Genomic DNA, 27,118 nt, shown 5'->3' on the forward strand with positions numbered 1-27,118 from the left:
TTAGATTATTTAAGAAGCACAAGCTATGATCATATTGCTACGTTGTTGATTGCCTCTTTCCATACATTAAGGGGGTAGATAGTTTCTATCGTATGATAGAAATGCGGGGGGGAAGATGTAAAATGTGCAGAGTGAATTAGATTTGGGTGAGTTATTTTGTTTCTGTGCAGGGTAAATACCGGCTGCTTTATTTTTACACTGCAATATAGATCTCACTTTGAAGTAAAACCCCACCCAAATCTAACTCTCTCTGCACATGTTACATCTGCCCCCCTGCAGTGCACATGGTTTTGTCCATCTAAGAAGGATTTTGTCAGAAAGAGTGAACTAGAATAAGGCCCATAGTGTCCTTAAAGGAATATGGGTTTTTCCATTCATGTAAAGGGAGGGGATAGGGGAGGGGAGAATGGTAGGGGGGGGGGGGGGGTTGTTGTTTTTTTCCTGGGGGGGGGGGGGGGGGGGGTGTTGAAAAAGGGAGGCACTGGTATACAATGAGGGTCAGTACCCAATTTTTAATGCTTAGGACTATCCTATGTACATTAACCCTATGTGGTCGGTTGGTTCAAAACATTTTTTCTCCCCCACATATAGCTCAAAGGGGGGAAAAAAAAAGAGAGAAAGGGAGCAATCCTGGCATCCAATTACGAATAGTCCTAATTTCTACAGGATGTACAATTGTCTATGACTGTGTGGAGATCAGATCGCTAGTGACAGGTAATATTCATTGTCATGATCTAGAATGGAATCTGACATATGTAGTCTTAATATCAAATATCAAGTGATAAAGATGTTTTATATAAGTAAAAAAACATATAAGAAAGAGGAAAAAGGCAAAAGAGCAGTCATTTTTTAGTTACGTTTTTTTATTATTATTATTATTATTTGATTGTTTGACTTAACTAATATATTCAAAAACAATGATTTACCATCCTTAAGGGGAGAGGAGAGAAAAAACTATGGGACAGAAATATGTCATAGATATATAGGTGTATAGGTAGACCTATCTACAGAGTCGACTTCTTAAAAGGAAACCAGGTCCCTATCTAAGCCAGTCATGGGATTTAAATAAATAAACTCAAGGTCTATTGTCTCATTGAGACATGTGGTTTAAGTGTCTGTAGTTTCAGTATCCATGACGCCTCTTGTCGGCATAGGTTCCTGAATCGGTCTCCTCCACGGCTGGTGGTGACTAAATGTTCCAGACCTACCACCCTTAAGCCTACCGGATCACTCTCGTGGAACTCCGCAAAGTGGCGGGGGACACTATTATTTGTGCATTTCTTTACAAGATTTCTCCTATGCTCAAGCACTCTAACTTTAAGGGGACGAATAGTGCGGCCCACATAATAGGTATTACATGAACATATTAACAGATATACCACATAATTAGTGGTGCATACCTCCCAACTGTCACGATTCCGTCGGGACAGTCCCGATTTTCGGGTCCTGTCCCGACGTCCCACCCGCGGCAGGCATTGTCCCGCTGCGGGGGGTGGCAGTTGGGAGACCCCCCAATCTAGAAGAATAGACGCTGTGCGCATGCGCACAGCGTCTATTCTCGTATGAAAATGAGGTCGCGGCTAATTAGCATAAGCCGCGCCCTCATTTGCATACGCCCCGCCCCCTTTTCGGGCGCTCGCGCGGCTTTGTCCCTATTTCCTCCGGCCAGAAGTTGGGAGGTATGGTGGTGCAATTTATGAATGTTTCTGTATTGAACGTTTTTTTCTAGATTCGAGAAAGTCGGCTCCTGATTGGCCGCTAGGTGGCCAATAGAATCATTCGGATGAGAGGCGCGGAAGATGAAACATCTCTGCGCCTCTCAGTCCGTGAGCGGGGTACCGGCGGCTGATGCGGTGGACTACGGCGGAGACAGAGAAGATGCCCTGGAGCCCCGGACCCCGGGACCGACCTACGGGCTCAAGATAGGTAAGTATCAGTATGTGTGTAATGTAGGTATTAAACTTTTATTTTTCTGTGTTGTCAGTGTGTGTTTATTTATTTATTTTACTGTAGAACTACAAGTGCCAGCGGACCCTTTAATGCCCCGCATGCTGCGACTTGTGGTTCTCGGAGTGGGGGGGCACTCCCCCAGGGCCCCTGGCCAGGCTGACTGGTCGGTAGGGTTAATGCTTTGGCCGGGGGGGGGGACTTGTATAAAAAGTCTCCCCCGGCTGTGGCATTACGCTGCTGGCTGGTTTGGCCTGGGGCTGGTTCTTAAAATACGAGGGACCCCTAGTCATTTTGTCCCCCGTATTTTGGGAACCAGCCCCGGATCTGGAGCCTGGGGCTGGTTTAAAAAAAATCGGGGAACCCCTATTTGTCGGGTTTCCTGATTTTTTATTACCAGCCCCGGCTCCTTCAGCCTGGTGCTGGTTACGGATGGTAGGGGGGACCCCACGCCGTTTTTTAATTAATTAATTTTTCTATTTTTTTTTACACCTTGCAGCCTGCCTGTAGGAATTCGTATTAGCGGCCGTATATACGCCCATTAATACGAATTAATACGACATCGGAGGGTTACAAAGCAGTCGTAAATTCCCCTCTGGAACACGACTTTGCATACGCCGTATGCAATCTTAGTCATTCGTATCAAGAATACAAATACAATTTTTTGGATTCGGATTCTTAGTAAATTTCCCACTAAGTCATACTTGCCTACTTTTGAAAACTAGTTTCAGGGAGATTACAGTTGGTAGTAGAATTCTGCACATTTTAGGGGGCGTGTCATGCTCCTCCCAAAGGTCGTGTCTACCTCCATATATGGAGAGATTGTGAACGTGGCACCTAGAAGCGTGGGTGTGTACTGTTACATCTGAGAGGAATCTTGTAAAATGATTTAGATCCAAATGTAGATGAGCCCCGAAGCAGTTAGTAAGAGCTACTGTACTTGGTAAAGTGTTGGGAAATGGCGCTGATGATTCAATGTAAATGTATCTATCTCTCATTCCTTTTTTCCCCTAAAATGTAACAGTGTAATGTGGGCTAGGTGACATGAGGGAGATTGCTAGACTAATGAGGGAGAGAGGGAGATTGCTGCTATTTCAGGGAGTCTCCTATGCACTAAGTGAAATAAGTGAAAACTAAGTGAAAGTGATCTGCGGGATCCCGGGATTTGGCCCTAAAAACGCTGAGATTTGAATCCCTGGATTGGACATTCTAATCCCAGGATTCGGGGATAAGACTGCGCATGCGCAATTCTAATGCCGAGCAGCGTCTGAGCATCTACTCAGATGCTGCCCGGCTGCTACTGACCCCAGCCGTGCGCAGCATGACATGATGTCAGAGGTCACGCTGCATGCCTGTGTCCTCTCCTCTGCAGCGCACCGCCAGCGGGCCAGCTCCTGACAGCCGCACCCCCAGGTCCTCCTCTTCAGCGCACCGCCAGCGGGCCAGCTCCTGACAGCCGCACCCCCAGGTCCTCCTCTTCAGCGCACCGCCTTCTGACGAATGTGGATCAGTTGGTCACCAGCAAGTTGTTAGACAGTCATTAGGTTGACACCATTAGGTCGACATGCACTTAGGTCGACATGCAGGAAGGTCAACATGAGTCTAGGTCGACATGGGTTAGGTCGACAGGGTCATTAGGTCAATATGTGTAAGGTCGACAGTGAAAAAGTCAACATGTTTTTTTAAGATTTTTTTCTTTTTTTTTTACCCTTATGTCAACACAGTCAACATAAGCACTAAAACGTACCACCGCGCTCCCTTGCATGGCTCATTGCGCTCGCCATGCTTGGGGCACGGTGCCCCGCTGCGCTCAGCCCACTATTTTATTCTCCCACAACGCCCTAATAGATAGTATGGCATGAAATACCGCCTGTCGGCACATGTCAGCTCAAAAAACTGTAAAAAAAAACATGTCGACCTAAAGACATGTCGACCTATCTGCATGTCGACCTAGTGGTGTTGACCTAATGCTTTTCTACCTACTTGGTGGTAACCCAATGACCGTATCCACTTCTGACAGCCGCACGCCCGGGTCCTCTCCTCTGCGCCGCAGGGCCCAGCTTCTGACAGCACCACACCTGGGTCCTCTCCTCTATAACGCACCGCCTCCTGCCTGTTGCTGCATCCAGCTCCTGCCTGCCTGTAAGTACACTGCAGGGCAACTGATTTGGGGTGAGAGGGTGGATTAAAGTTCATCATTACCAGAGACAGGATTATATGCATTTGCATATTTTGCCCATTCCCACTGGTTATTGCATATTTTACCTAAAATCTAGTGATGGTGCATATTTTAGGCCCCACCCTCTTCCCACCCATGAGTCACAGCACTGCTTTGCCCTGCTGCTGCTGGCCAGGTAGTGTAGAGTGCGCAGGCTGGGGCAATATGTGCACAGTGTGGGGAACCTTGGATGTACGATCAGGGCCGGTGCAAGGCACCGGAGCGCCCCAGGCGAGTCGGGGTGGGGGCGCCCCGGTGCCGGGGGGTGGGGTGGGGTGGTGGGGTGATACCTGTGTAAAAAACTTGCGTCCCTGCAGTGCTGGAGCGTGCAGGGGTGTCTGTGCCGCCGGGGGAACCTGCGGCGCTGTCATTGTGACTGTATAAGCTGGCCGCGGCCGGCGGGGTCCCTACAGTGAATAGAAAATAACGCGCCGCGCGCATAGTGCTAGTTATTTTCTATTCACTGTAGGGACCCCGCCGGCCGCGGCCAGCTTATACACAATGACAGCGCCGCATGTACCCCCGGCGGCACGGACACCCCTGCACGCTCCAGCACTGCAGGGACGCAAGTTTTTTACACAGGTACCACAGTTCGCTAACCCTCCATGCTGGGGGTGAGGGGCGAACTGCCGCCCTCCAGGTGCCGGCGCCCTAGGCAAATGCCTAGAGCTGCCTAGTGGTGGCGCCGGCCCTGTGTACGATATGTCTGACACTGCTCTAGGCTGCCAATCCATGTTGATAAAAGTCAGTCAGGGTGGATGCCATTACGAAGCTCCTGAACCTTTCCCTGCCCCTGGCCTGGGACACCAAGAGACAGACTGCTGCAGCAGAGGAGGCGGGCAGAAGGGTTGTGACGTCACGCGGCGCGGAGGAAACGCTGTCACAGTGAGCATGCGGTGCAGGGAGGAAGCCTTCTACTGCGCCGCCCTCACATGCTATGCTGACATTTGATCCATCGGCGCTGGAGATGAGGGTCCGTGTAGTTGATGCAAGAAGAGCCTAGGACGCTGCAGTCTGCTGTAGCAGCGAGGAAGAAAACAAATCCTGTGTACAGCACTAGTCATCTGCAGGTGCTGTGGGCCTGTTTTTGAGGTTTATTTGCAACTAATTGTGTGCTGATTTTTAAATAAATAAGTTAAAAATTACTTTTTTTATTATTTAATATAGCATATTTTAATGCTTTTCGTGCATATTTTAAGTATTTTTCATGCATATTTGCATGCATAGTTCAAGCTTTTTATTTTGCATATAATCCTGTCTCTAATCATTACATTAATCCAGGGCCGTCTTAACAGCAGTGTGGGCCCCTGGGGAAAGCAATGCACTGGGGCCTTACCCATTCTCCCCTCATAGGGGTGGGGGGTGCTATAAGCAGCAGCTGTGATGTCCCACGGGTGGCAGGGGGTGCTCTATCTTTCACTCAACATGTAGAACCTGGAGCAGTAACTTCTGCTAATTACTCCTATACTGCACAGGTGGTGGGAGGGAGATGGACATGGTTGACACAGAGAGGACAGGGTTGACACAGAGAGGACAGGGTTGACACAGAGAGGACAGGGTTGACACAGAAGAGGACATGGTTGACACAGAGAGGACATGGTTGACACAGAGAGGACATGGTTGACACAGAGAGGACAGGGTTGACACAGAGAGGACAGGGTTGACACAGAAGAGGACATGGTTGACACAGAGAGGACAGGGTTGACACAGAGAGGACAGGGTTGACACAGAAGAGGACATGGTTGACACAGAGAGGACATGGTTGACACAGAGAGGACATGGTTGACACAGAGAGGACAGGGTTGACACAGAGGACAGGGTTGACACAGAAGAGGACATGGTTGACACAGAGAGGACAGGGTTGACACAGAGAGGACATGGTTGACACAGAGAGGACAGGGTTGACAAAGAAGAGGACAGGGTTGACACAGAAGAGGACAGGGTTGACACAGAGGACAAGGGTGATGCAGAGAGGACAGGGGTGACGCAGAGAGGACAGGGGTGACGCAGAGAGGACAGGGTTGACACAGAAAGGACATGGTTGACACAGAGAGGACATGGTTGACACAGAGAGGACAGGGTTGACACAGAAGAGAAGGTTGACACAGAGAGGACAGGGTTGACACAGAGAGTACATGGTTGACACAGAGAGGACAGGGTTGACACAGAGAGGACAGGGTTGACACAGAGGACAAGGGTGACGCAGAGAGGACAGGGGTGACGCAGAGAGGACACCCCCTTCTCTCTTAAGCAGCAGCAGCAGCCAGCAGCTGACCTCCACTGCAGCATCCTGTAGGGAGTGTGTGTGTGTGTGCGCGTGCGCTAGGGGGGTGCAGGGGAACATACCTGGTGGGGGGCATGCACAACATATTGATGCTCTCAGATGCTGGGCCACACTTTGCGCTGGAGCTTGCCTGCAGGACTGTGCTCCTCGTTGCCGGCATGCCATGGTTGGGAGGCTGGAGCTGAAAGGTGGGTGGAGCTGTCTCTGTGCACTGCTGCAGGAAATGGCCTCTACCCGGAGCAGCAGGAGGAGAGCCGCGCGCGCGGGGGGGGGGGGGGGGGGGGGGGGGGGGGGGAATCACTGTGCCTGCTGCCGTGACCCTGCGCCCCATGGAGGTTGCTCCCCCCCCCCCTGGACTGCCCCGCTTGGACTGCGAGTGCGGACCCGGGACCCGGGGGGGGGGGAGGATCACTGTGCCTGCTGCCGTGACTCTGCGCCCCCGTTGAGATTGCCCCCCCCCCCCGCTTGGACTGCCCCGCTTGGACTGCGAGTGCGGACCCCGCTGCGCTGTCATCCAGGCTCTGACAGACAGCAGTACCTCTAGTGTCTGTCTCCTCCAAGGCGGCGGCCATTTTTGGAGGGGCCGTCGCCATACAGTACATAGAGGCCTGTGTGCGGCACCGGAGCCGGCTGCAGCAGCAGCAGGGCTGTTAAAGAAGATGCACATAGCCGGCCCCATCCCAGCCTCTTCATACCGGCCCGGGGGACATGTGGCACTCTGCCCCCCGGCCCAGCCCGCCCCTGGCCGTTATACACCTGGAACCCCTGTGCAAGTGCTCATTAAGCCCATACAAAAAGACAGCCCTGCATTGATCCCAGGCATCTTGTGCTTGAGCATTTTGAAATCCCAAATTCCGGGATTGAGAAAATGCCCGGGATTGGCATCCCTAGAAATGACCCATATACAGCCTGGAGGCCATGTTGTATACAAGGTGTGATGCATACAAGAAGTATGTGAGATATAGCCATACTTGCCTACCATCACCTGTGGGGAGCTTGGTAAAGGTGTTTCACCACAGGTGATGGCAATCCTACATTACCAGGGAAGTCCAGGAACAGAACACTTTCTCCCACATGGAGAGGGTCAGGTAGTATGCATGTTACATGGTTTGCTACTAGGGTTACCACCTTTCCCCTTTAATTCCGGACACATATTAATTACACAGGTTCTGTGGCTGGCTGACTTCAAGACTCCATATCACCTGGTTTTAAACTTCCACAGAACCTGTGTAATTAATATGTGTCCGGAATTAAAGGGGGAAAGGTGGTAACCCTATTTGCTACACACACTGGTCATGTTTTCACGATTTCTGTCAGAGGAAACACTGGCAAAGCAATTACAGATCCAGCAAGTCGATCAACTCGTTTGTGCATGAGTACAGGAATCCAGAAAACATGGCCTGTTTGCGGTACTTGAGAACTGGAGTTGAGAATCTCTGTTGTAGAGGTTAGTTCAGGGCTAGGCAACACCGGCCCTCCAGATGTTGATGAACTACACATCCCAGCATGCCTTGCATCAGTTTCAGCATGGCCACATAGCAAAACTAATGCAAAGCATCCTGGGATGTGTAGTTCATCAACATCTGGAGGGCCGGTGTTGCCCAGCCCTGGGTTAGTTTATGGGGGATATTCAATCTCCCGAAGCCATCCCCGACGGGGGAGATGGCCACGGGGCCCTATTCAATGCTGTCTTCCCCGACAGCATTGAACAGGAGATCTCAGCAGAACGAGCCCGACATCACAGGCAGTCGGGCTCGTTCTGCCGAGAACGGCCGGGAATAGACGAGCTCCCAGACGCAGCTGGTGGCCACGCCCCCTTCTCCCGCCTGCAAATTCTCAGTCGAGGAGAACGAGACAGGGTCACGGCTGTTTGCCTTGACCCAACATTGAATACCCCCCTATGTGTTATACTTCTCCTTAGTTGGTTCTATGCTGTTGATGTTTAATGTATGGCATTTATTTAACACCTTACTTACCAAATGTTTCTGTAGAAGAACATTCCTTAATCAAGTTAGAACAGAAGTACTGAGGCCCTTATTCTAGTTCACTCTTTCTGACAAAATCCTTCTTAGATGGACAAAACCATGTGAACTGCAGGGGGGCAGATGTAAAATGTGCAGAGAGAATTAGATTTGGGTGTGTTATTTTGTTAAGAAGGATTTTGTCAGAAAGAGTGAACTAGAATAAGGCCCTTAGTGACTAAATGATAAACTAGATGTTTGTCTGGGACTAAAAGATGTACACAGATATATCCGTGTTTACTGGCTTGTTTCTTGTTTGGCCCCAAGGAAGTGTTGGTACTTGTGTAGTTTCACGGCGCCAGCATGGCGCCGTGCTACTTCCGGGTGTACGCTCGCCACTAAATATGTCAAATAAACTAACTTAACTCCATGCCAACATGGATAGTTCATGCCTCCACTATCCATGTTGGCATGGAGTTGATTTTAAATAGGGTAGCGAGCCACCGAGCCCGCAGCATGCTGGCGCCGTGAAACTACACAAATACCGAAGTGTTTTGTACTTTGTGGTTTGAAATTGGGTCTTATCTGTCCCAAGTATGGCCCTAATTCAGACCTTATTGCAGTACAAATTTGTTCTCAAAATGGAAAAACCATGTTGCACTGCAGGTGGGGCAGATGTAACATGCGCAGAGAGAGTTAGATTTGGGTGGGGTGTGTTGCAACTGAAATCTAAATTGCATTGTACAAATAATGCAGCCAGTATTTACAATGCACAGAAACAAAATAACCCAGACAAATCTAAAGGTGGGCATACATCAAGCCGATTTGGACCGATTTTGGACGATTGCGATCAATCGGACCAAATCGGTTCTTTGTGACATGGGGTCGGGTCCGATGCGCGGTCCCGTGCGTATCGGACCCGGCCCCAGGGGTCGGACCGGCGGGACAAACGATGTGATCAGTCGGGGCGGTGAGGAGCAGTGGGGGCGGGTGGCTGGGGAGGAAGCAGTGGGGCAGCAGCGCGTTACCAGATCAGTGCTGGCTGGGCGGGCGGCGGTGACCATCAGTCTCACTCTCCACTGTCCGTCTCCAGCGCTGTAGCGGGCAGCAGCCGCGGCTATTAGAACTTTAAAATATGTCAAATGACTCTCCGTCTTTTGATTGGCTGAGATAGAGCACTCTCAGCCAATCAGCGGCCGCGGAGGGAGGCCACTGATTGGCTGAGAGTGCTCTATCTCAGCCAATAATTAGCCGGGCAGTCATTTGACATATTTTAAAGATCTAATAGCCGCGGCTGCTGCCCGCTACAGCGCTGGAGTCTGGACACGGATAGTGGAGAGTGAGACTGATATTTTTTTTACATGTGATAAATCGCATGCGATTTATCACATGTAAAAAATGGCACATCAAAGTCCTCATCGTATGTGAGCCTCCCGGGGAGCTGCCGGGCGGCTCGGAGGAGAATAGGGTCCGACTTGTCCTTAGGACAAGTCGGCTCTATGTATGGGGGCCTTAACTCTCTCTCTGCATGTTACATCTGCCTCACCTGCAGTGCACATGGTTTTGCCCATTTTGAGAACAAATTTGTACTGCGATCAGATCTGAATAAGGGCCTATGTCCGTTGTCTCAGTCTCTCACTGCTGGGCTTACTGGCTCTGCAGATATGTGTACCAAGGCCCTGGACTGGTGTTCTACCAATTGGCTGCTGACAAATGTTAAGAATCGCTGTGCAGAAAGTCCTGGTGGAATGGGTTGGATAAGCCCCAGTCACTGCCATCCCTATTACCGTATAGTTATATATGTGTGGGAAGAGCTTTTCGTCTTTGTAATGGAATAAAACAGCACAACGGTATACAGTCATTAGGTCGACAATGGCTAGATCAACAGTCAAAAGATAGATTTATCAATCCTTACCAATGAGGACAAGAGGAGATGTTGGGCCATTGCAATCCAATTCACATTCCCTCTGTTATCAATCTTTTATGGTACCTGCTATAAAATTATATCTAGAATCTGATTGGTTGCTATGGGCGACTGGTGCATCCTTGCCTTCTCCACCTGTTCCTGCAGGAGACCCCAGAACTCTCGGGTTATTCAGCTGCACCCCTTGTAGAGTAGTGAAGTGGGCAGAAGGCGGAAATAAAGGGTATGGATCATTGGGTCTACAAGGTCGACAGGTCTACATACTGCAAGGTCGACAGGGGTCTATGTCGACATCGGTCAAGGTCGACAGGTCATTAGGTCGACACAAGCATTAGGTCGACATGGTCTATGTCGACATGGGCTTGTTCACTGTTTTTTTGTCCCGAATGTTGACACAGTCGACATGGACACAGCATTAAGTGCACCGCATTTCATGGCATGGCTGTCTGCGCTCGGCACACTATTTTATTCTCCCACCACGCCCTAGTGCAGGGCTGGGCAACACCGGCCCTCCAGATGTTAATGAACTACACATCCCAGGATGCTTTGCATTAGTTTTGCTATGTGGCCATGCTGAAACTGATGCAAGGCATGCTGGGATGTGTAGTTCATCAACATCTGTAGGGCCGGTGTTGCCCAGCCCTGCCCTAGTGGATGGTAGGCCATGAAATACCGCCTGTCAGCACATCGGCTTGAAAAACAGTGAAAAACCCCACGTCGACCTTTTGACCTGGACCATGTCGACCTAATGACCTGTCGACCTTGACCCATATGGACCTAGCCCCCTGTCGACCTTGCAGTATGTCGACCCAGTGGTGTCGACCTAATGACTGTCGACTATCTTTAGGTCGACCAACCGACCGTATCCCGAAATAAATACAGCGAATCTATGATCCCTCCAGAGAATGGGCGGCCATAATCACATGATCAATTGTGATGTTTTAGCTCCTCCCCCCATGCAAATAGTCTCCAATATTAAAATGTTTCCCTGTCTGGGGTGAACACAATTAGACTGGCCCCAGCCCTATTGCTAACCACATATCACTGTCGACCAATCGATTCACACCTATTTGACCATACCATATCATGATGCTATTATATGTACAATAAAATGTAGACTGAGAGAAGAGTGGTCACGTTGCACAGTAGTGTTGAAAGTTAAGTTTATTTTTAAAGAGAAATGAACACACAATACCATACCACTCAGGAATTAATAACGAGGGCTACAGTAAAAGTTTTTTGGAACTATATTATTTCTCTTTTCTACTACAAAAGGTGACATATGCAGTAACTATCGCTAAAATGACAAGAAACATACATTGAGGATATAAGCCTTGTACATGCAGTAATCAAGTACATGCAACTGGTTTCCCATCTATATGAACTTTCTGATGTGCAACATAAGTATCCTTCTGGGTGAAACACATCCCACATTCAGAACATATAAACGGCTTTTCATCGATGTGAAGTTTTTGATGTGCTGCGTACGTAGCTTTCTGTGTAAAACATTTCCCACACTCAGAGCACTTGAAGGGCTTTACGTCAGCGTGGATCAGCTGATGTCTCGCCAGGTATACTTTAGCACTAAAACATTTGCCACAATCAGCACATCCGAAGGGTTTCTCCCCCGTGTGAATCCTTTGGTGTACAACACAACTTGCCTTCTGGGTAAAACATTTCCCGCAGTGAGTACACACAAACGGTTTCTCGCCCGTGTGAACTCTTTGGTGGGCCACGAAGCTCGCCTTCTGTGTGAAACACTTCCCACACTCTGAACACTTAAATGGTTTCTCGTCGGTATGGATCCTCTGGTGTGCGTTGTAACTGGCTTTCTGGGTAAAACACTTCCCACACTCCATACATTTAAAGGGTTTGATGTCTGTGTGGATTAACTGGTGTCTGACAAGATACACCTTCGAACTAAACCGCTTGCCGCACTGACAACACTCGAACGGCTTCTCCCCCGTGTGGATTCTCTGATGTACAATACAACTTGCATTCTGGGTAAAACATTTCCCGCAGTGAGAGCACGCAAATGGTTTCTCTCCTGTGTGAATTCTCTGGTGTGCCACATATCCAGCTTTCTGGGTAAACCGTTTCCCACACTCAGAACACTCAAACGGTTTCTGGCCTGTGTGAATGATCTGATGTCTTACCAGGTATATCTTACACGTAAAGCATTTCCCACACTCGGTGCACAGGAAGGGTTTCTGGTCGGCATGGATACGCCGATGCACAATGAGATTTGAGGCACTGGTGAAGCGTTTTCCACATACGGAACACACAAACGGCTTCTCTCCCGTATGAGTTCTCTGATGTGAAACAAAGCTAGCTTTTTGCGTAAAACATTTCCCACACACAGAACAGGCGTAAGGTTTTTCACCCGTGTGAATCCTCTGATGTATGATCCGATTTGCAGCATTGGTAAAACGTTTCCCACAATCGGAGCAGGCGAAGGGTTTCTCTCCCGTGTGCGTTCGCTGATGCTCATCGAAGCTTTTCTTAAGCCTAAAACATTTTCCACAAACAGAACACTCGAAGGGCCTCTCGCCAGTATGAATCCGCTGATGGACAACGCAGCTTGCCTTCTGGGTGAAGCATTTGCCACACTGAGTACACACATACGGTTTCTCGCCTGTGTGAACTCTCTGATGCGCAAGGTAACTGGCTTTCTGCGAGAAACATTTCCCACACTGCGCGCACACAAACGGCTTCTCCCCCGTGTGGATTCTCTGGTGCGTAATGTAGCTGGCTTTCTGGGAGAAACATTTCCCACACTCGAGACACATGAAGGGTTTCTCCCCCGTGTGAATTCTCTGGTGAGCGATATAATTAGCCTTTTGCACAAAGCACCTCCCACAATCGTCGCACTTAAACGGTTTCTCGTCTGCGTGGATTCGCAGATGCGCCATGTATCCAGCCTTCTGAGAAAACCGCTTCCCACACTCTGTGCACTGAAAGGGCTTTTCCCCTCTGTGGATCAGCTGGTGCCGGACCAGATAGATCTTAGAGCTGAAACATTTTCCGCACTCCGAGCATCCGAAGGGCTTTTCCCCTGTGTGAATCCTCTGGTGGACTATGCAGCTAGCCTTCTGGGCGAAACATTTCCCGCACTGGGAGCACACATACGGCTTTTCCCCTGTGTGAATCCTCTGGTGGACTATGCAGCTGGCTTTTTGGGCAAAACATTTCCCGCACTGGGAGCACACGTACGGCTTCTCTCCTGTGTGAATTCTCTCGTGCGCGAGGTAACTGGCCTTCTGGGTGAAACACTTACCACAGAGAGCACACACGAAGGGCTTCTCCCCTGTGTGGATTCTCTGGTGAGTAAGGTAACTGGCTTTCTGCGTAAAACATTTCCCACACAGAGTGCACACGAATGGTTTCTCGCCCGTATGAACTCTCTGGTGGGCCATATAACTTGCTTTCTGGGTGAAACACTTCCCACAGTCGTCGCACTTGAAGGGCTTTTCCTCGGTGTGGATCCTCTGATGCGCGTTATAACTCGCCTTCTGAGTAAAACATTTCCCACAGTCCAAACAGGCGAAGGGTTTCTCCCCAGTGTGGATCATCTGATGCCTAGCCAGATATATCTTGGAGCTGAAGCACTTTCCGCAATTAGAGCATTCAAAGGGCTTCTCGCCGGTGTGTATTCTCTGGTGCACGATGCAGCTGGCTTTCTGGGAAAAACATTTCCCACAGTGGGAACAGATGTATGGTTTCTCGCCTGTGTGAATTCTCTGGTGCGCCAAGTAACTTGCTTTCTGGGTGAAACATTTACCGCAGCTGGAACACGCGAACGGCTTTTCGCCTGTGTGAATCATGCGGTGCCTTACGAGGTACACCTTAGAACTAAAACATTTACCACACTCAAAGCAGACAAAGGGCTTCTCACCTGTGTGAATCCTCTGGTGCACAATACAACTGGCCTTCTGGCTGAAACGCTTGCCACACTGAAAGCACACAAAGGGTTTCTCTCCCGTGTGAATGCGCTGATGTGACAAGTAACTGGCCTTCTGTGTAAAACATTTCCCGCAGTGAGAGCACACAAATGGTTTCTCCCCTGTGTGAATTCTCTGATGTACTAAGCGGTTACCGGCACTACTGAAACATTTCCCACAATCGGAACACGGAAATGGCTTCTCGTTTTCGTGAGTCCTTAAGTGTCTAGTAAGGTAAAGACTAGAGATGAAGCATTTGCCACATTCGGAACATACATAGGGCTTCTTGTCTGTGTGAATTTTCCTATGATCTACCAGATCGGAGGCACTTACAAAACATTTCCCACACTCAGTACAAGAAAATGCGTTCTGCCCTCTGTGCAGTTTCTGATGTTTAATGAAACCTAACTTGGAAATAAAAACGTTACCACACACGGGACAGACATATTGTTTCTGCTCTTTGTGAAACAGCTCGTGAAGTTCTGACTCGTAAGGAAATGTTTTCCCGCCATCGAGACAGGAAAAAACATTCCGTCTGCGGAATATGCTCTCGGGCTTAACCAGACCGGCACCCATTATGGACAAGCTGATAGGCTTGTCTTCATGGTCGTTTCTTTGGCTGTAACGAGTTGCAGAATACTCTGTCCATGGGTTGTATGGGAAAGGGAAATATCCGTTGGGTTCCTCTGTCTTTATTCGGACTGGTATGATGGAAGCCTTGCTCCTTGTAATCCTGTAAGTAGGAGGATAATCATGGGCTTTATAGGAACCTTCAGTCACCCAGTCCAATGGAAGGAAGTGCTTGGTGTTTCTGTCAGGAACACTTGAATTTGTGGAAGTATCTGTTAAAAAGAATTAATATGGCTTAATAATATTCATAAGGTGAGGAGTTATCCATGTCAATACATTATGATAGCAACCGCGTAAACAACTTTTTCAGTATATCAGGAACGAGACCATTTCCTTGCAGTGCTCAGGGAAAGAAAATGATCCATACTGTCTGTCTAGTCTTTCTCTGCTCAATAAAAAACACATATACATTGTACAACACATAAGGCTTTCATGTTCTTGGGCGATCACTCACCTGTACTTGAATACTCTGGAACTGTCCTGCGCTGAGGGCTCCTCAAATATGGCTCCTCTCCTCGCTCAATCACCGATACAATGGGTGGTTTCACATTGTCCCAACCTTATGTGGAAAATGACATTAATCAATGACTTTATTGTACAATAAACTGCTCATATAATTGTACTTGTTGCTTTAAAGTAATAAAATAATAAAAGTGAGGACTGATGCATTACTGTATATACAAAACCTCTCCCAACACAATAGCTATTTGTTATGCCACTGCTAGAGGACTAATAATGTGAAATTATTATGCACAGAATAATGAAAAGAAAAAGACAGGCATTCATTTTTTCTTTAATATTCATCAAGAACTTATTATCAATGTACCACCTGACCAAGATGCACCTATGAGAACGCTGAAATATACCTACACAGGTTTTTTTTTTTTTTAACCAAAGAAACTTTATTATCTGTCAACAGAATTCCAATCCTGTGATTTTTAGTATTGTTTTACTATATTTATGGATCTTTTTTCTGCATAATTTAAACTCGTATTAATTATTCTAAAAATGAATGCCACATCTTCAGTTCCCTTTTACCTAATCTCAAATGTCATAAACCTTTTAATGTAAGCCAATGGTCTAAGCACCACACTTACAATCATTGCCTGGAGGTAGAGGTCACCCACTAATCATAAGCCCAGAATTGTGTTCCCTAAAATGGTTTAACCCACCCTTTCCAATCTAGAATCTTCACATATGACCATTTGCCCTTGACACCTCTGTTTCTGATTCGGTTAGGATGATGGCCCTCAAATCTACCATTAAGAAATAAAAACTGGATCGACACCAAAGTCTATGTAGATGATGATTTTGTTTGCGCACTTCAGCGATAGTGTCCTCTAAACCTCAGTGTGTTCCAGTGGTTCATGCAGAATCAGCTGTTTTCCTATAAATTTGTTAATTAAATGTATCAAATTTATAGGAAAACAGCGGATTCTGCATGAACCACTGGAGCACACTGAGGTTTACAGGACACTATCGCTGAAGTCCGCAAACATCATCATTGGGTCCATTTCTACATCAGACCCTGTGTGTGGAAGTCAGGCAGACAGTGAGACCTAGAGGAGAGGAAGGAGGAGGGGCCTCACACCAGCTCTCACTGCAGTCCGGTCAGGATTATATAATAGATTGGAGGGAGGAGGATGGGCCTTACACCAGCTCTCACTGCAGTCCTGTCAGGATTATATAATAGATTGGAGGAAGGAGGAGGGGCCTTACACCAGCTCTCACTGCAGTCCTGTCAGGATTATATAATAGATTGGAGGGAGGAGGAAAGGTCTTACACCAGCTCTCACTGCAGTCCTGTCAGGATTATATAATAGATTGGAGGGAGGAGGAGGGGCCTTACACCAGCTCTCACTGCAGTCCTGTCAGAATTATATAATAGATTGGAGGGAGGAGGAGGGGCCTTACACCAGCTCTCACTGCAGTCCTGTCAGGATTATATAATAGATTGGAGGAAGGAGGAGGGGCCTTACACCAGCTCTCATTGCAGTCCTGTCAGGATTATATAATAGATTGGAGGGAGGAGGAAAGGTCTTACACCAGCTCTCACTGCAGTCCTGTCAGGATTATATAATAGATTGGAGGGAGGAGGAGGGGCCTCACACCAGCTCTCACTGCAGTCCTGTCAGGATTATATAAATAGATTGGTTGTCCATAGCAACATCACATGTGGAGTAGAATACACATCTTAGTAAATTTCCACCAATGTGTGCATGGTACCGTATGCAATACACCCCCTTCTCTTATTACGGCTGTTGAGGAATGAGATTATTTATATAAAATAAGTGTGATTATACGAGGACACATAAGGATACATTTGCGCAAACCCCTAAAATTGGACAGGGGAATTTGTCTCGCTGAATCACCCTCTATATCTCCCTGTTGAGCCTTATTCCAAGTCTATAAACCACAAATCAGATCTACCAAGTCAATCAACTTGCACAGGTTGACACACATTTAGGTACAAACCCTCCCATCCACGTGGACTAGGACTGGAAATAGTAACTTGTGCTGTGTGCAGCAATGCACCATACCTGAAGTGGGGCGAGCGAGGTGGTGCTCTTATTTGGGTACTAGGTGATTCATTGCGCCCTACGGGCGCTCTTCACACCGTCATAAGGGGCTGCGCCCCCTTAATTTGTGAACATTTGTATATGAGAAAGATGGTTAGAATTGTATGAAAGATGGCCTGTATTGCAACTTGAGTTATAGGTGAAATGTGTTAAATAGAGAGCATATGATGTGGAAGGGGGTGTGTATTGTTTTGTTTAATTAAAAAGCGGTTACAGAGTAAGATGTACATTGATAGTGTGGAGGGTACAGTGACATTTGTGGGTGTGGGGGGGGGGCTGTGTGTGCATGTTGTTTAGGTGTGTGTGTGCAATAGTATAGTAGGGTGTTTCTGAGTCAGCGGCTCCCCACTGGCGGAGGTCACGACACAGGAAATCAGGAGGCTGGGTAGTGATAGGGGTGTGTGGGCATAAGGAGGACTAAAGAGGAGGGTGGGAGATACTGTGCAGCTTCTGCCAGTGGGTGAGGGTCCAGCGTGGCAGTACAGGATGGTGGCCCTGAGTCAGTGTCTCCTCCTACTGGGTGGGAGTTCGGGTGCATGAGAGCAGGAGGCTGGGCTATGAGGCATGATAGGGGCATGTGGGCAAAACAGCGTCAGCGACTCCCCAGTGGTGGAAGTTACGGTTCAGGAGAGCAGGAAGCTGGGTAGTGATAGGGGTGTGTGAGTATACGGGGAACTAAAGAGGGGCTTAGGGGTGCCGTGAATTGCGGGAGGGGCGCGGGGGTGCCGTGAATCAAGGGAGGGAGGGGGTGCAGGTGTTGGCGAATTGCGAGAGAGGGTGGGGGTCCGCAAAGCGTGGGAGGGGGCGTGAATTGCGCGAGGGGGGGTTGCGAATCGCGGGAGGGGGGTGCGCGGGGCGCGATGAATCACCTAGTTGGTTATATATTCTTGCAGAAGGATGGTAGGATGTTGCTGTCATTCAGAATGCATTTACATAAACAGTAATAGTAGCAGTAAAAGGTCTGACTTAAAACACCTACAGTAAAACAGAACAGGTGTTATATATTATACAAAGAATTGGTTGATGATGTGTAGGTTGACGTGCACATAGTTCATAGTTGTCACTGTAAAAAAATTGCTACAAGAAAAAATCAACACAGAAAGTTCAACAAATGTAAATGTTGACATAAGTGTGGCACTTCATCGGTGTCCATGTCGACACATGAGAATGAATATGAAAACATAAAAATAAATCTTCAAAAACTCATGTCAACCTTTTTCATTGTCGACCATAGCCGTGCCAGTGTTTTGCATGTGCCATTTAATCCTGGGGTTGCTGTGAATCACGCGCGGGGGTGGGGGGGGGAGGGAGGAGGTGAGGGGTGTCCGCGAATCACGGGAGGAGGGGTCGTGGGTGGATGCTGTGAATTGCGGGAGGGGGTGTCGCGGGGGGGGGGGGGGGGTGCCGCGAATCATGGGATGGGGGGCGCGGGGGGTTACAGTGAATCGCGGGAGGGTGGGTCACGGGGGCGGGGGGTTGCCGCAATGACAGGAGGGGTGGGGAATCGCGGTAGGGGGGGTCGTGGGGGGCACCGAGAACCGCGGGAGGGGGGGCCTGGGGGTTGGCGTGAATTGCAGGAGGGGGGGGGGGTGTCATGGGGTGGGGCCGCGAATCGCGGGAGTCACCGGGGGTGCCGCGAATTGCAGGGGGTGTGCTGCAAATCGCGGGAGGGGGGTCGCGGGGGGTGCCGCGAATCGCCACAAGAAAAAAATCAACACAGAAAGGTCAACACATGTAAATGTTGACATAAGTGTGGCACTTCATTGGTGTCCATGTCGACACATGAGAATGAATATGAAAACATTGAAAAAGTGAAAAATAAATCTTGTCAACCTTTTTCATTGTCGACCATAGCCATGTCAGTGTTTTGCATGTGCCATTTAATCGTGGGGATGCCGTGAATGGGGGGGGGGGGAGGGAGGTGCATACCCAATATGACCCTCTCCAGGAGGGACACATTGCTCTGTTTCTGGACTTTCTTCTTAATTTATGGATTACCATCACCTGTGCTTAAACACCTTTCTTATCAATTACCCTGTTTAAAATGACAGGTGATGACAATCATAAATTAAGATGAAAGTCCACAAACATAGCATTCTGTCCCTCCTGGAGAGGGTCATGTTGGGAGGTATGGAGGTGTGGGGCGCTCACCTGGTGAGGGTGTCTGGCACTGTCTGTGGGCTCACTGGGCTGGTTCTCTGTCATGTGAGTCAGAGGCTCCACCCAGGGTTATATCTCCAGACACACTTTGAGTGACAGATGTAGCCAAATATATAAGAGATTAATGTAAGAAAAATTATTAGGAAAAACGCTGTGTCGATCTTTTCAGGTAGAATTTTGGCCATTTCCTCCTGAGAACCTTTTGTATCTGTGGACCACACACACACACACACACACACACACACACACAGTTGACCTAACTACCCTGTGTTTATGATGACCACCTGCTGTCAACCTATATCCCCACGTGGTCGACATTGGGGACCCCATGTTCATGTCGACCACATGGGGTCAATCTATAGATCTATAGGCCTAATTCAGAGCTGATCGCACAACCGTAAATGCGCATCACCAGCGTTCCGTGCGACTATGTCCAATTCCCATCGTAACAGCTTCACCATCAGATGAATTTTACACTGGGCACCAGGAATTTCGGATGAGTTTGCCCGTAGTATTAGAGTGGCAATCATTTACGAGACAATACCAGGTTGGGTTTGCCTTGTAAATCATTGCCGCTTTAAAACGATTGCCGATTCCTGGACCTTCGCAAACTCAGACCCTATTATATTTCCCTGCAAATGTCTGTAGTTCTCTGACTTCGTGTACTTATAAACAGACAGCTGAAAGCCATAATATAGATAGATAGTTATATATATTATAGATAAGATGTAATACATAACTTATATACAGTTCCTTATTCACATTAAGAGATATTAATCTCAAGGTATTTATTTTATTTATTTATTAACAGTTTCTTATATAGCGCACACATATTCCGCAGCGCTTTACAGAGAATATTTGAACAGTCACATCAGTCCCTGCCCCAGTGGAGCTTACAATCTATCTTCCCTACCACATATACATGCACACACAGACATTCTAGGGTTAATTTTGTTGGGAGCCAATTAGCTTACCTGTATATAGTTGGATTGTGGGAGGAAACCGGATTACCCGGAAGAAACCCACACAAGTACGGGGAGAATATACAAACTCCACACAGTTAGCGCCATTGTGGGAATGGAACCCATGACCTCAGCGCTGTGAGGCAGTAATGCTAACCATTACACCATCCGTACTGTACAGGAAAGTTCTGTTCGCTGGCCATTTGCAAGGTGATTGACATGGAGGGGACGTGTGGGGGTGGAAACCACCCCTACATGGGAGCACTGACCAGTTCCTGGGCTACACGCCGGCTGCAATGACTTGTGTCCAGTGTACTAATTATTAGATGGTGAGCCTGTTACAATGGATTTTGGACATTTTCCAGATAGCAAGGATCATTGGGGGTGTAAATGGGACATGCCATGTCCCTTTACACGGGACTTCTACCCAGCTCCTGACCTCGGTAGAACACGGCCAGGACCTGGGTAGAGGGCGGTGTAAATGGGTACACCGGGTCATCCGACCCGGCTCCCATTTACATCAATGGGAGACGTGCAACCTGCGGACCGCAGCGTCTGCAGGTTGGACGAGGAAGGGGGGGGGGGGGGGCACAGACAGCCTGCGTTGCTGTACTCTGCAGACAGCAGCAGCGGTGAATGGATGCCTGTGTGCGGCATTCATTCACCTCCCGGACGGCTGTGGGGGTGCACGGGGACTGGGGGCAGCCCAGCAGATTACCTTAGTGCTGGGCTTGCCCCCAGCGCAGCGGTACGGGTCCCGGCGGCGGCGATCGGCGCTTGGAGATGATGTAATCTCCAAGTGGCGGCAGCTCAGGAACTGCCTGCGCCAGGAGGGGGGCACCGGTGTAAAAGGGACAAAATGCCAGGTCGCACCCGGCTTGATCCTGGATCCAAAAAGCCAGCGTTTTGGTGTAAAAGGGGTATTATTTGCAAGGCGGGATTGTGGAGGCTAAACTGAATGCTGGCCTGCGAATTCGCGGCTGTGCGATCAGGTCTGAATCAGGCCTATAAACAACGAGTTGATGTAAGGAACTTATAGGTAGACTTGAAAATCCCATGCATATACTGTATATGAGACAGAAAGCTGCTTTCAATCATTTGCCCGCGGGCAGTGAATCACTGATGAGAGTTCCCAATCTCAATGCATATGACAAAGTTTTATCCCTGTGTCTGTTGTCAGGTCAAGAAGCTGAGAGGATGAGAGATCAGAATAGAAAGAATATGGATGTATTAATGTTGGAACGGTGCGGTAATGAATAAACAGCAAATATAATGGCGTGGCTGTGTCTTATTTATTCATAGTGATACTCAATGCGGGTGATGAATACTTATATTTACATATAAAATAAATCTATCATAGAGTAAGATAGCAGCCAGACATAACTACATGGAGGACTGAACCTGGGAGGTATATTTATGTGCTGGTAGTTTGGAGTAAACTCTGATTATACCGATTTAAGAATGACGCTTCAGCTGTCTATGTATGAGTACACAAAATCAGTGAATTACAGAGGTTTTGGGCGGAATGTAACGCCACAATGTTTGGCAGCAGTGCGGGATTTTTTTTTTTTAAAGGGGCAATCACTTACCTGGCATGGTTTTGCCATTTAAGTGATTGTCCCTTAAAAAAATGTCCCTTTTTGTCCAGCATTCCACACTGCTGCAGCCAGGGCACGCAAAGCATTTTATGCTGGGCGTATCCATGCAGACGCAGGCGTGTTAATGTCTGCTTGGGGTGGGTGGCTGACGTCACATGATGCAAGTGCCTGCTCCCTTTTTGGTACATTGCAGTAGGGTGGCCAATCCTGGGATTTGTCTAATGCCGGGCAGCGTCTGAGCTCCAACTCAGACACTACCCGGCTTCTCCCGTACCCGGCAGTGCAGCACTGCGCAGCGTGACGAGGTCAGAGGTCACGCTGCGCAGGCCACACAGCCCGCCTGAGCCGCCCGCACCATTCTCTCACGTCGGTTTCCGGGGAAACACCCTGCCCACCCGACTCCCGGTTGCAACAGACCACCCACCAACCCAACTCCCAGCCGCACCCACACATGTAAGTAAATATGCGGGGTGGCCGGGGCCATGCTCAATTCTGGGATCCCGGGAATCCCAGGATTGAGAATTTTTTAATCCTGGGATTTAAAAAATGCTCCGGGATTGGCTTGCTGAAAATATATATATATCCCGCCCTAATACAGTTGGGCATATTACTTCTGTGCCACCCGCCTAGATAATATGGAACCCTTCTGCCTCCTGGATTAACAATTGCTAACACATGAGAGGCATAACATAGCGGTTTACTAATAAACTGTATGTACCACCTAAATCAGGGATGCCACATCATTTGGCGATGGGTGACCAGTTAGTATGGAATGCTGTATTCTGACTATGGGGCCTCTTGATACAAAGGAAGAGCTCTTGGAGTCTGTACTAGTCCCTCCGACCTAGATGCAGGTAGAATTCAGCTGTTGGGATGTAGACTGCCAGAATCCCAATGCCAGAATCCTGAAAACCGGTGCCGGAACTTTGAAACGGATCAGGATGCTGACGGAAGAATCCTAGTGGCCAGTATCTACGTTTGCCACGGTCAGGAGGGGGGGGGGGGGGTGTGTGTGGAGGTTTAGTTTGGTCAGTGAGGTACAGGTGTTAGGCACTAGCAGGGAGGGTTAGGCTGTGGGATAGGGAATTAGGTTTAGGACCTTACAAGGGGGGTTAGGCTGTGGGACCATAGGGTTAGGCAGTTGGATACGGGGGTTAGGCACTAGGATACTACCAAAATTACCTAAAAAATGATGATGCTGATGAAAATACTGTCACACCACATTCCTGGCAGCAAGAAGGTGGGAGGTATGCCGGCCCATTCAGTGTGTGCTGCAATGTGCAGCTGCAGGAGGGGGATTACCGGCCGTCTGATTCCAGACCCGTAGGGTCTAAGCACACGCTATCCAGAGTCACTACTTTAACTCATTGGGGGTCTGTGTGACTGCCCCGAGCCATTCTGGTAGGGTAGGAGGAAAGTAACTGCGTGTCCGGCTTATAAGATGTATGAAGCAGTGATAAGGGAGAAGTGGCCCATGGTAACCAATCAGTGCTGGAATAACATCTATAATTTGCATAATATAAAATTATACAGAGCAGCTGATTGGTTTCCCATTATCACTGCTTCATACATCTACCCCTCAGATCTGTGTCCTGTTAGGATGAGGCCTACCTTAAACAACAGAATCAGAACCCCATGAAGAAATGTATATAATCTTATACACACACACACACTGCACAGATAGCAAGAGACACAGATGGGATGAGGTACGCATTTATTGAGGCACTGTCAGCGGAAGTCACCACTCTCAGTCACGCAATATGGCGGAATGGCTTCATCTCCCAGAATGCAGCAGTGTTTATATTAGTTTGTCTCCTGCCGTTATACAATATGCTTTTGCAACATTTTTGAATTGAGGATGTGGTACGTTAAAAAGAGCATCTGTGATGTGCATGTCTTAATAGCAAAACTGTGGCAGGGCATGCTGGGACATGTAGTTTCCACAATTTTGCCCACAGGAAAAACAAGCCCCCATACAAATCCCCTTTCTCATCTTGTCTTATGTCTAATAGAAATTATGTCACACTATGTGCAAAAACATTGGGGGAAAAGGTTTACATCACCAAATGGACGGTGACATCACTAAAAACAAAACGCAAAACTTATGATGGTTCAAAGACAGCGGCGCTTCTAGCAGCAGCAGCCGAGACCTCTCCTCAGCGGGAACTGCAGATGTCCTTGGTCAGCCATTGTCCTTGCAGTGAACAGGAAGTGGCAGCAGGACTCCATTTTCCCTCCACGCTCCTTGAAAGCTCACTTTATATTGGCACCGTGTTCAGATTATCGGTGCTGTCTGTGAAGCTAACACGGTGCCATCCACTCACCTGGGATCTGTTGTCAGATTTACTTTACCTGGTGACAACAGGCATTGAGACTGCACAAGCACCGATATCCTTATAACCTGGACAGTTAGGGGTATATTTATTGAAGATTGCTTTTAAATCATTTAGAAAATCAATCTTTTTTTTTTTTTTTTTTTTTTGAAGTTATATAAGGGAACACTGATGTAGAGTCCAAAAATGTGCTCATGTATGTATATCCTTAGTACCTGGAATGCAAGTAGGTCGTAGGACCAGGTTTTGGAAACAATGGTGTATTGTGGTAGAAACGTAACACCTAATCCAAGACTCCGTTAGAAGCGTGACACAGTACTGACCCGGTAGTATTACAGGAGAGCGATACAATCAGCCATAATGTTACCTGGGCACGGAATCAGTGTTACACACGGCGCTGATTCAGAACAATGCATAACAAAGTGCATCATGGGAAACCCATGTACAGATGTGTCCACATACATCTATCCTCCGTGTGCTACAAGTCACGTTACACAGTGAGCGCCGCGTAGATTGGTAGCACCGGCATCTTTTGCGCGTCTTTTTTCATTGGAAAGAGTCCTATATTGAGTAGAATGCTAAGAGGCGAGATGGCGGATGAGATGCCGGCGGTTAGAATACCGACATCGGCATCTAGATGGAGTGAATCCCGACAGGGGTTTTGTAAGTATACATACGTTCCATCTGCCACCTAACCATAACCCACCCTACCCACAGCCTATCCCTAAAACGACCCCGCTAACCGCAGCCTCCATGCTAGTGCCTAATTCTCTTACCCCTCCACCTTATCCTCCCCGCTAGTGCCTGACCCACTTAGCCCTCCGTCTAAACCATCTAAACCTAACCACCCCTGCAGCTTTATTCTCCCCACTAGTACCTAACCCTTACCCCGTCCTCCTAAACCTAACCCCCCCCACACAGCCTTACCCTGCCCACTAGTGCCTAACCTTCTTACCCCTCTTTCTAAACCCCCCCCCACAGCCTTACCGTGCCCACTAATGCATAACCTTCTTACCACTCGTTCTAAACCCCCCCCCCCCCACAGCCTACCCTCCCGCTAGTGCCTAACCCTCTTACTCCTCATCTTAAACCTAACCCCCCCTGCCGGCAGCCTAACCTTCCTACCCCTCCTCTTAAACCTAACACCCCACCACCACAGCGTTAACCTCCCCACTAGTGCCTAACCATCCTCTTAAACCTAACCCCCCCCACAACCTCACCCTCCCCACTAGTGCCTAACCTTCTTACCCCTCCACCTACCCCCCCCCACACACACACACAGTGTTACCCTCCCCCTAGTGCCTAACCCTCTTCTTACCCCTTCTGCTAAACCTACCCCCCCCACATCCTTACCCTCCCCGCTAGTGCCTAACCCTCTTACCCCTCCTCCTAACCCCCCCCCAGTGCCTAACCCTCTTACCCCTTCTCCTAAACCTAAATGCCCCCACCCAGCCCTACCCTCCCCGCTGGTGCCTAACTCTCTTACCCTTTCTCTTAAACCTAACACCCCCCCCCCCGCCCCCAGCCTTACCCACCCCTCTAGTGCCTAACCCTCTTACCCCTCCTCCAAACCCACCCCCACAGCCTTACACTCCACGCAAGTGCCTAACCCTCGTACCCCTTCTCTTAAACCTAACACCCCCCCAAGCTTTACCCACCCCACTAGTGCCAAACCCTCTTCTTAAACCTAACCCCCCGCACAACCTCACCCTCCCCACTAGTGCCTAACCTTCTTACCCCTCCACCTACCCCCCCCCACACACACACAGTGTTACCCTCCCCGCTAGTGCCTAACCCTTTTCTTACCCCTTCTGCTAAACCTACCCCCCCACATCCTTACCCTCCCTGCTAGGGCCTAACTCTCTTACCCTTCCTCTTAAAACTGACCCCCCCCACAGCCTTACCCACCCCGCTAGTGCCTAACCCTCTTACCCCTCCTCCTAACCCACCCCCCACAGCCTTACCCTCCCCAATAGTGCCTAACCCTCTTACCCCTTCTCCTAAACCTAACCCCCCCCCACACACACAGCATTACCTTCCCCAATAGTGCCTACCCCCTTACCCCTTCTCCTAAACCTAATTCTCATTCTGCCGAGAATTTTCAGGCTCACGGCCCAGCTCGACTATTCCCGGCCACTTCTCGTGCCACGCCCCCTTCTCGCCCCGTGGCAGACGGGACATTGAATCCCGCCTGCTTGTTCTCAGTCAAGCTGACCAAGAACGGGACTGGGTCAGGGCTGTTGAGCCAGCTCGACTGCCATGACCCGCAGATTGAATACCCCCCTAAGTGTCTAACCCTCCCCACAGCTTCACCCTCCTATCCTACTGCCTAAACCTAACGCTAATCTGCCCCGCATACTTGCGTTTGGAATGCTGGTAGTTGGGATTGCGGCATCAGCATCCTCCTTGTTGTCAAGATCCTCTGTGATGTCTGTATTCCGACGTTGGCCTTCTGTCCGCTAATCGGGATGCTGGCGTCAGTATATTGCTTGCCGGCACCCCAATGGCAGAGATGGCAACCGCATGCCGCTAGCTGTATGTGGACACATCTGTAGCACTGTGGGTGGGTAAGATATAAGAT

General features: G+C 48.8%; 1 protein-coding gene across 2 annotated transcripts in view; it reads right to left on the reverse strand.

Moving 5' to 3' along the window:
- Window positions 1–11,480: 11,480 nt before the first annotated feature.
- Window positions 11,481–27,118, reverse strand: part of LOC146010128 (uncharacterized) — a 33,080-nt gene continuing 17,442 nt past the window's right edge. The window contains exons 1-3 of one of the 2 annotated variants that reach the window (XM_083151042.1): window positions 26,897–26,921; window positions 15,360–15,464; window positions 11,481–15,117 (exon numbers count right to left, since the gene is read on the reverse strand). In XM_083151042.1, coding sequence (XP_083007168.1) covers window positions 11,684–14,851 — 3,168 coding nt within the window. In that variant the 5' untranslated portion in view covers window positions 14,852–15,117; window positions 15,360–15,464; window positions 26,897–26,921 and the 3' untranslated portion in view covers window positions 11,481–11,683. Of the gene's footprint in view, window positions 15,118–15,359; window positions 15,465–26,896; window positions 26,922–27,118 lie in introns of those variants that run through there. The other variant, XM_083151041.1, reaches the window with a different exon arrangement.

Source organism: Crinia signifera, chromosome 6, assembly GCF_055691185.1.
Source record: "Crinia signifera chromosome 6, ASM5569118v1, whole genome shotgun sequence".
Lineage (NCBI taxonomy): Eukaryota > Metazoa > Chordata > Amphibia > Anura > Myobatrachidae > Crinia > Crinia signifera.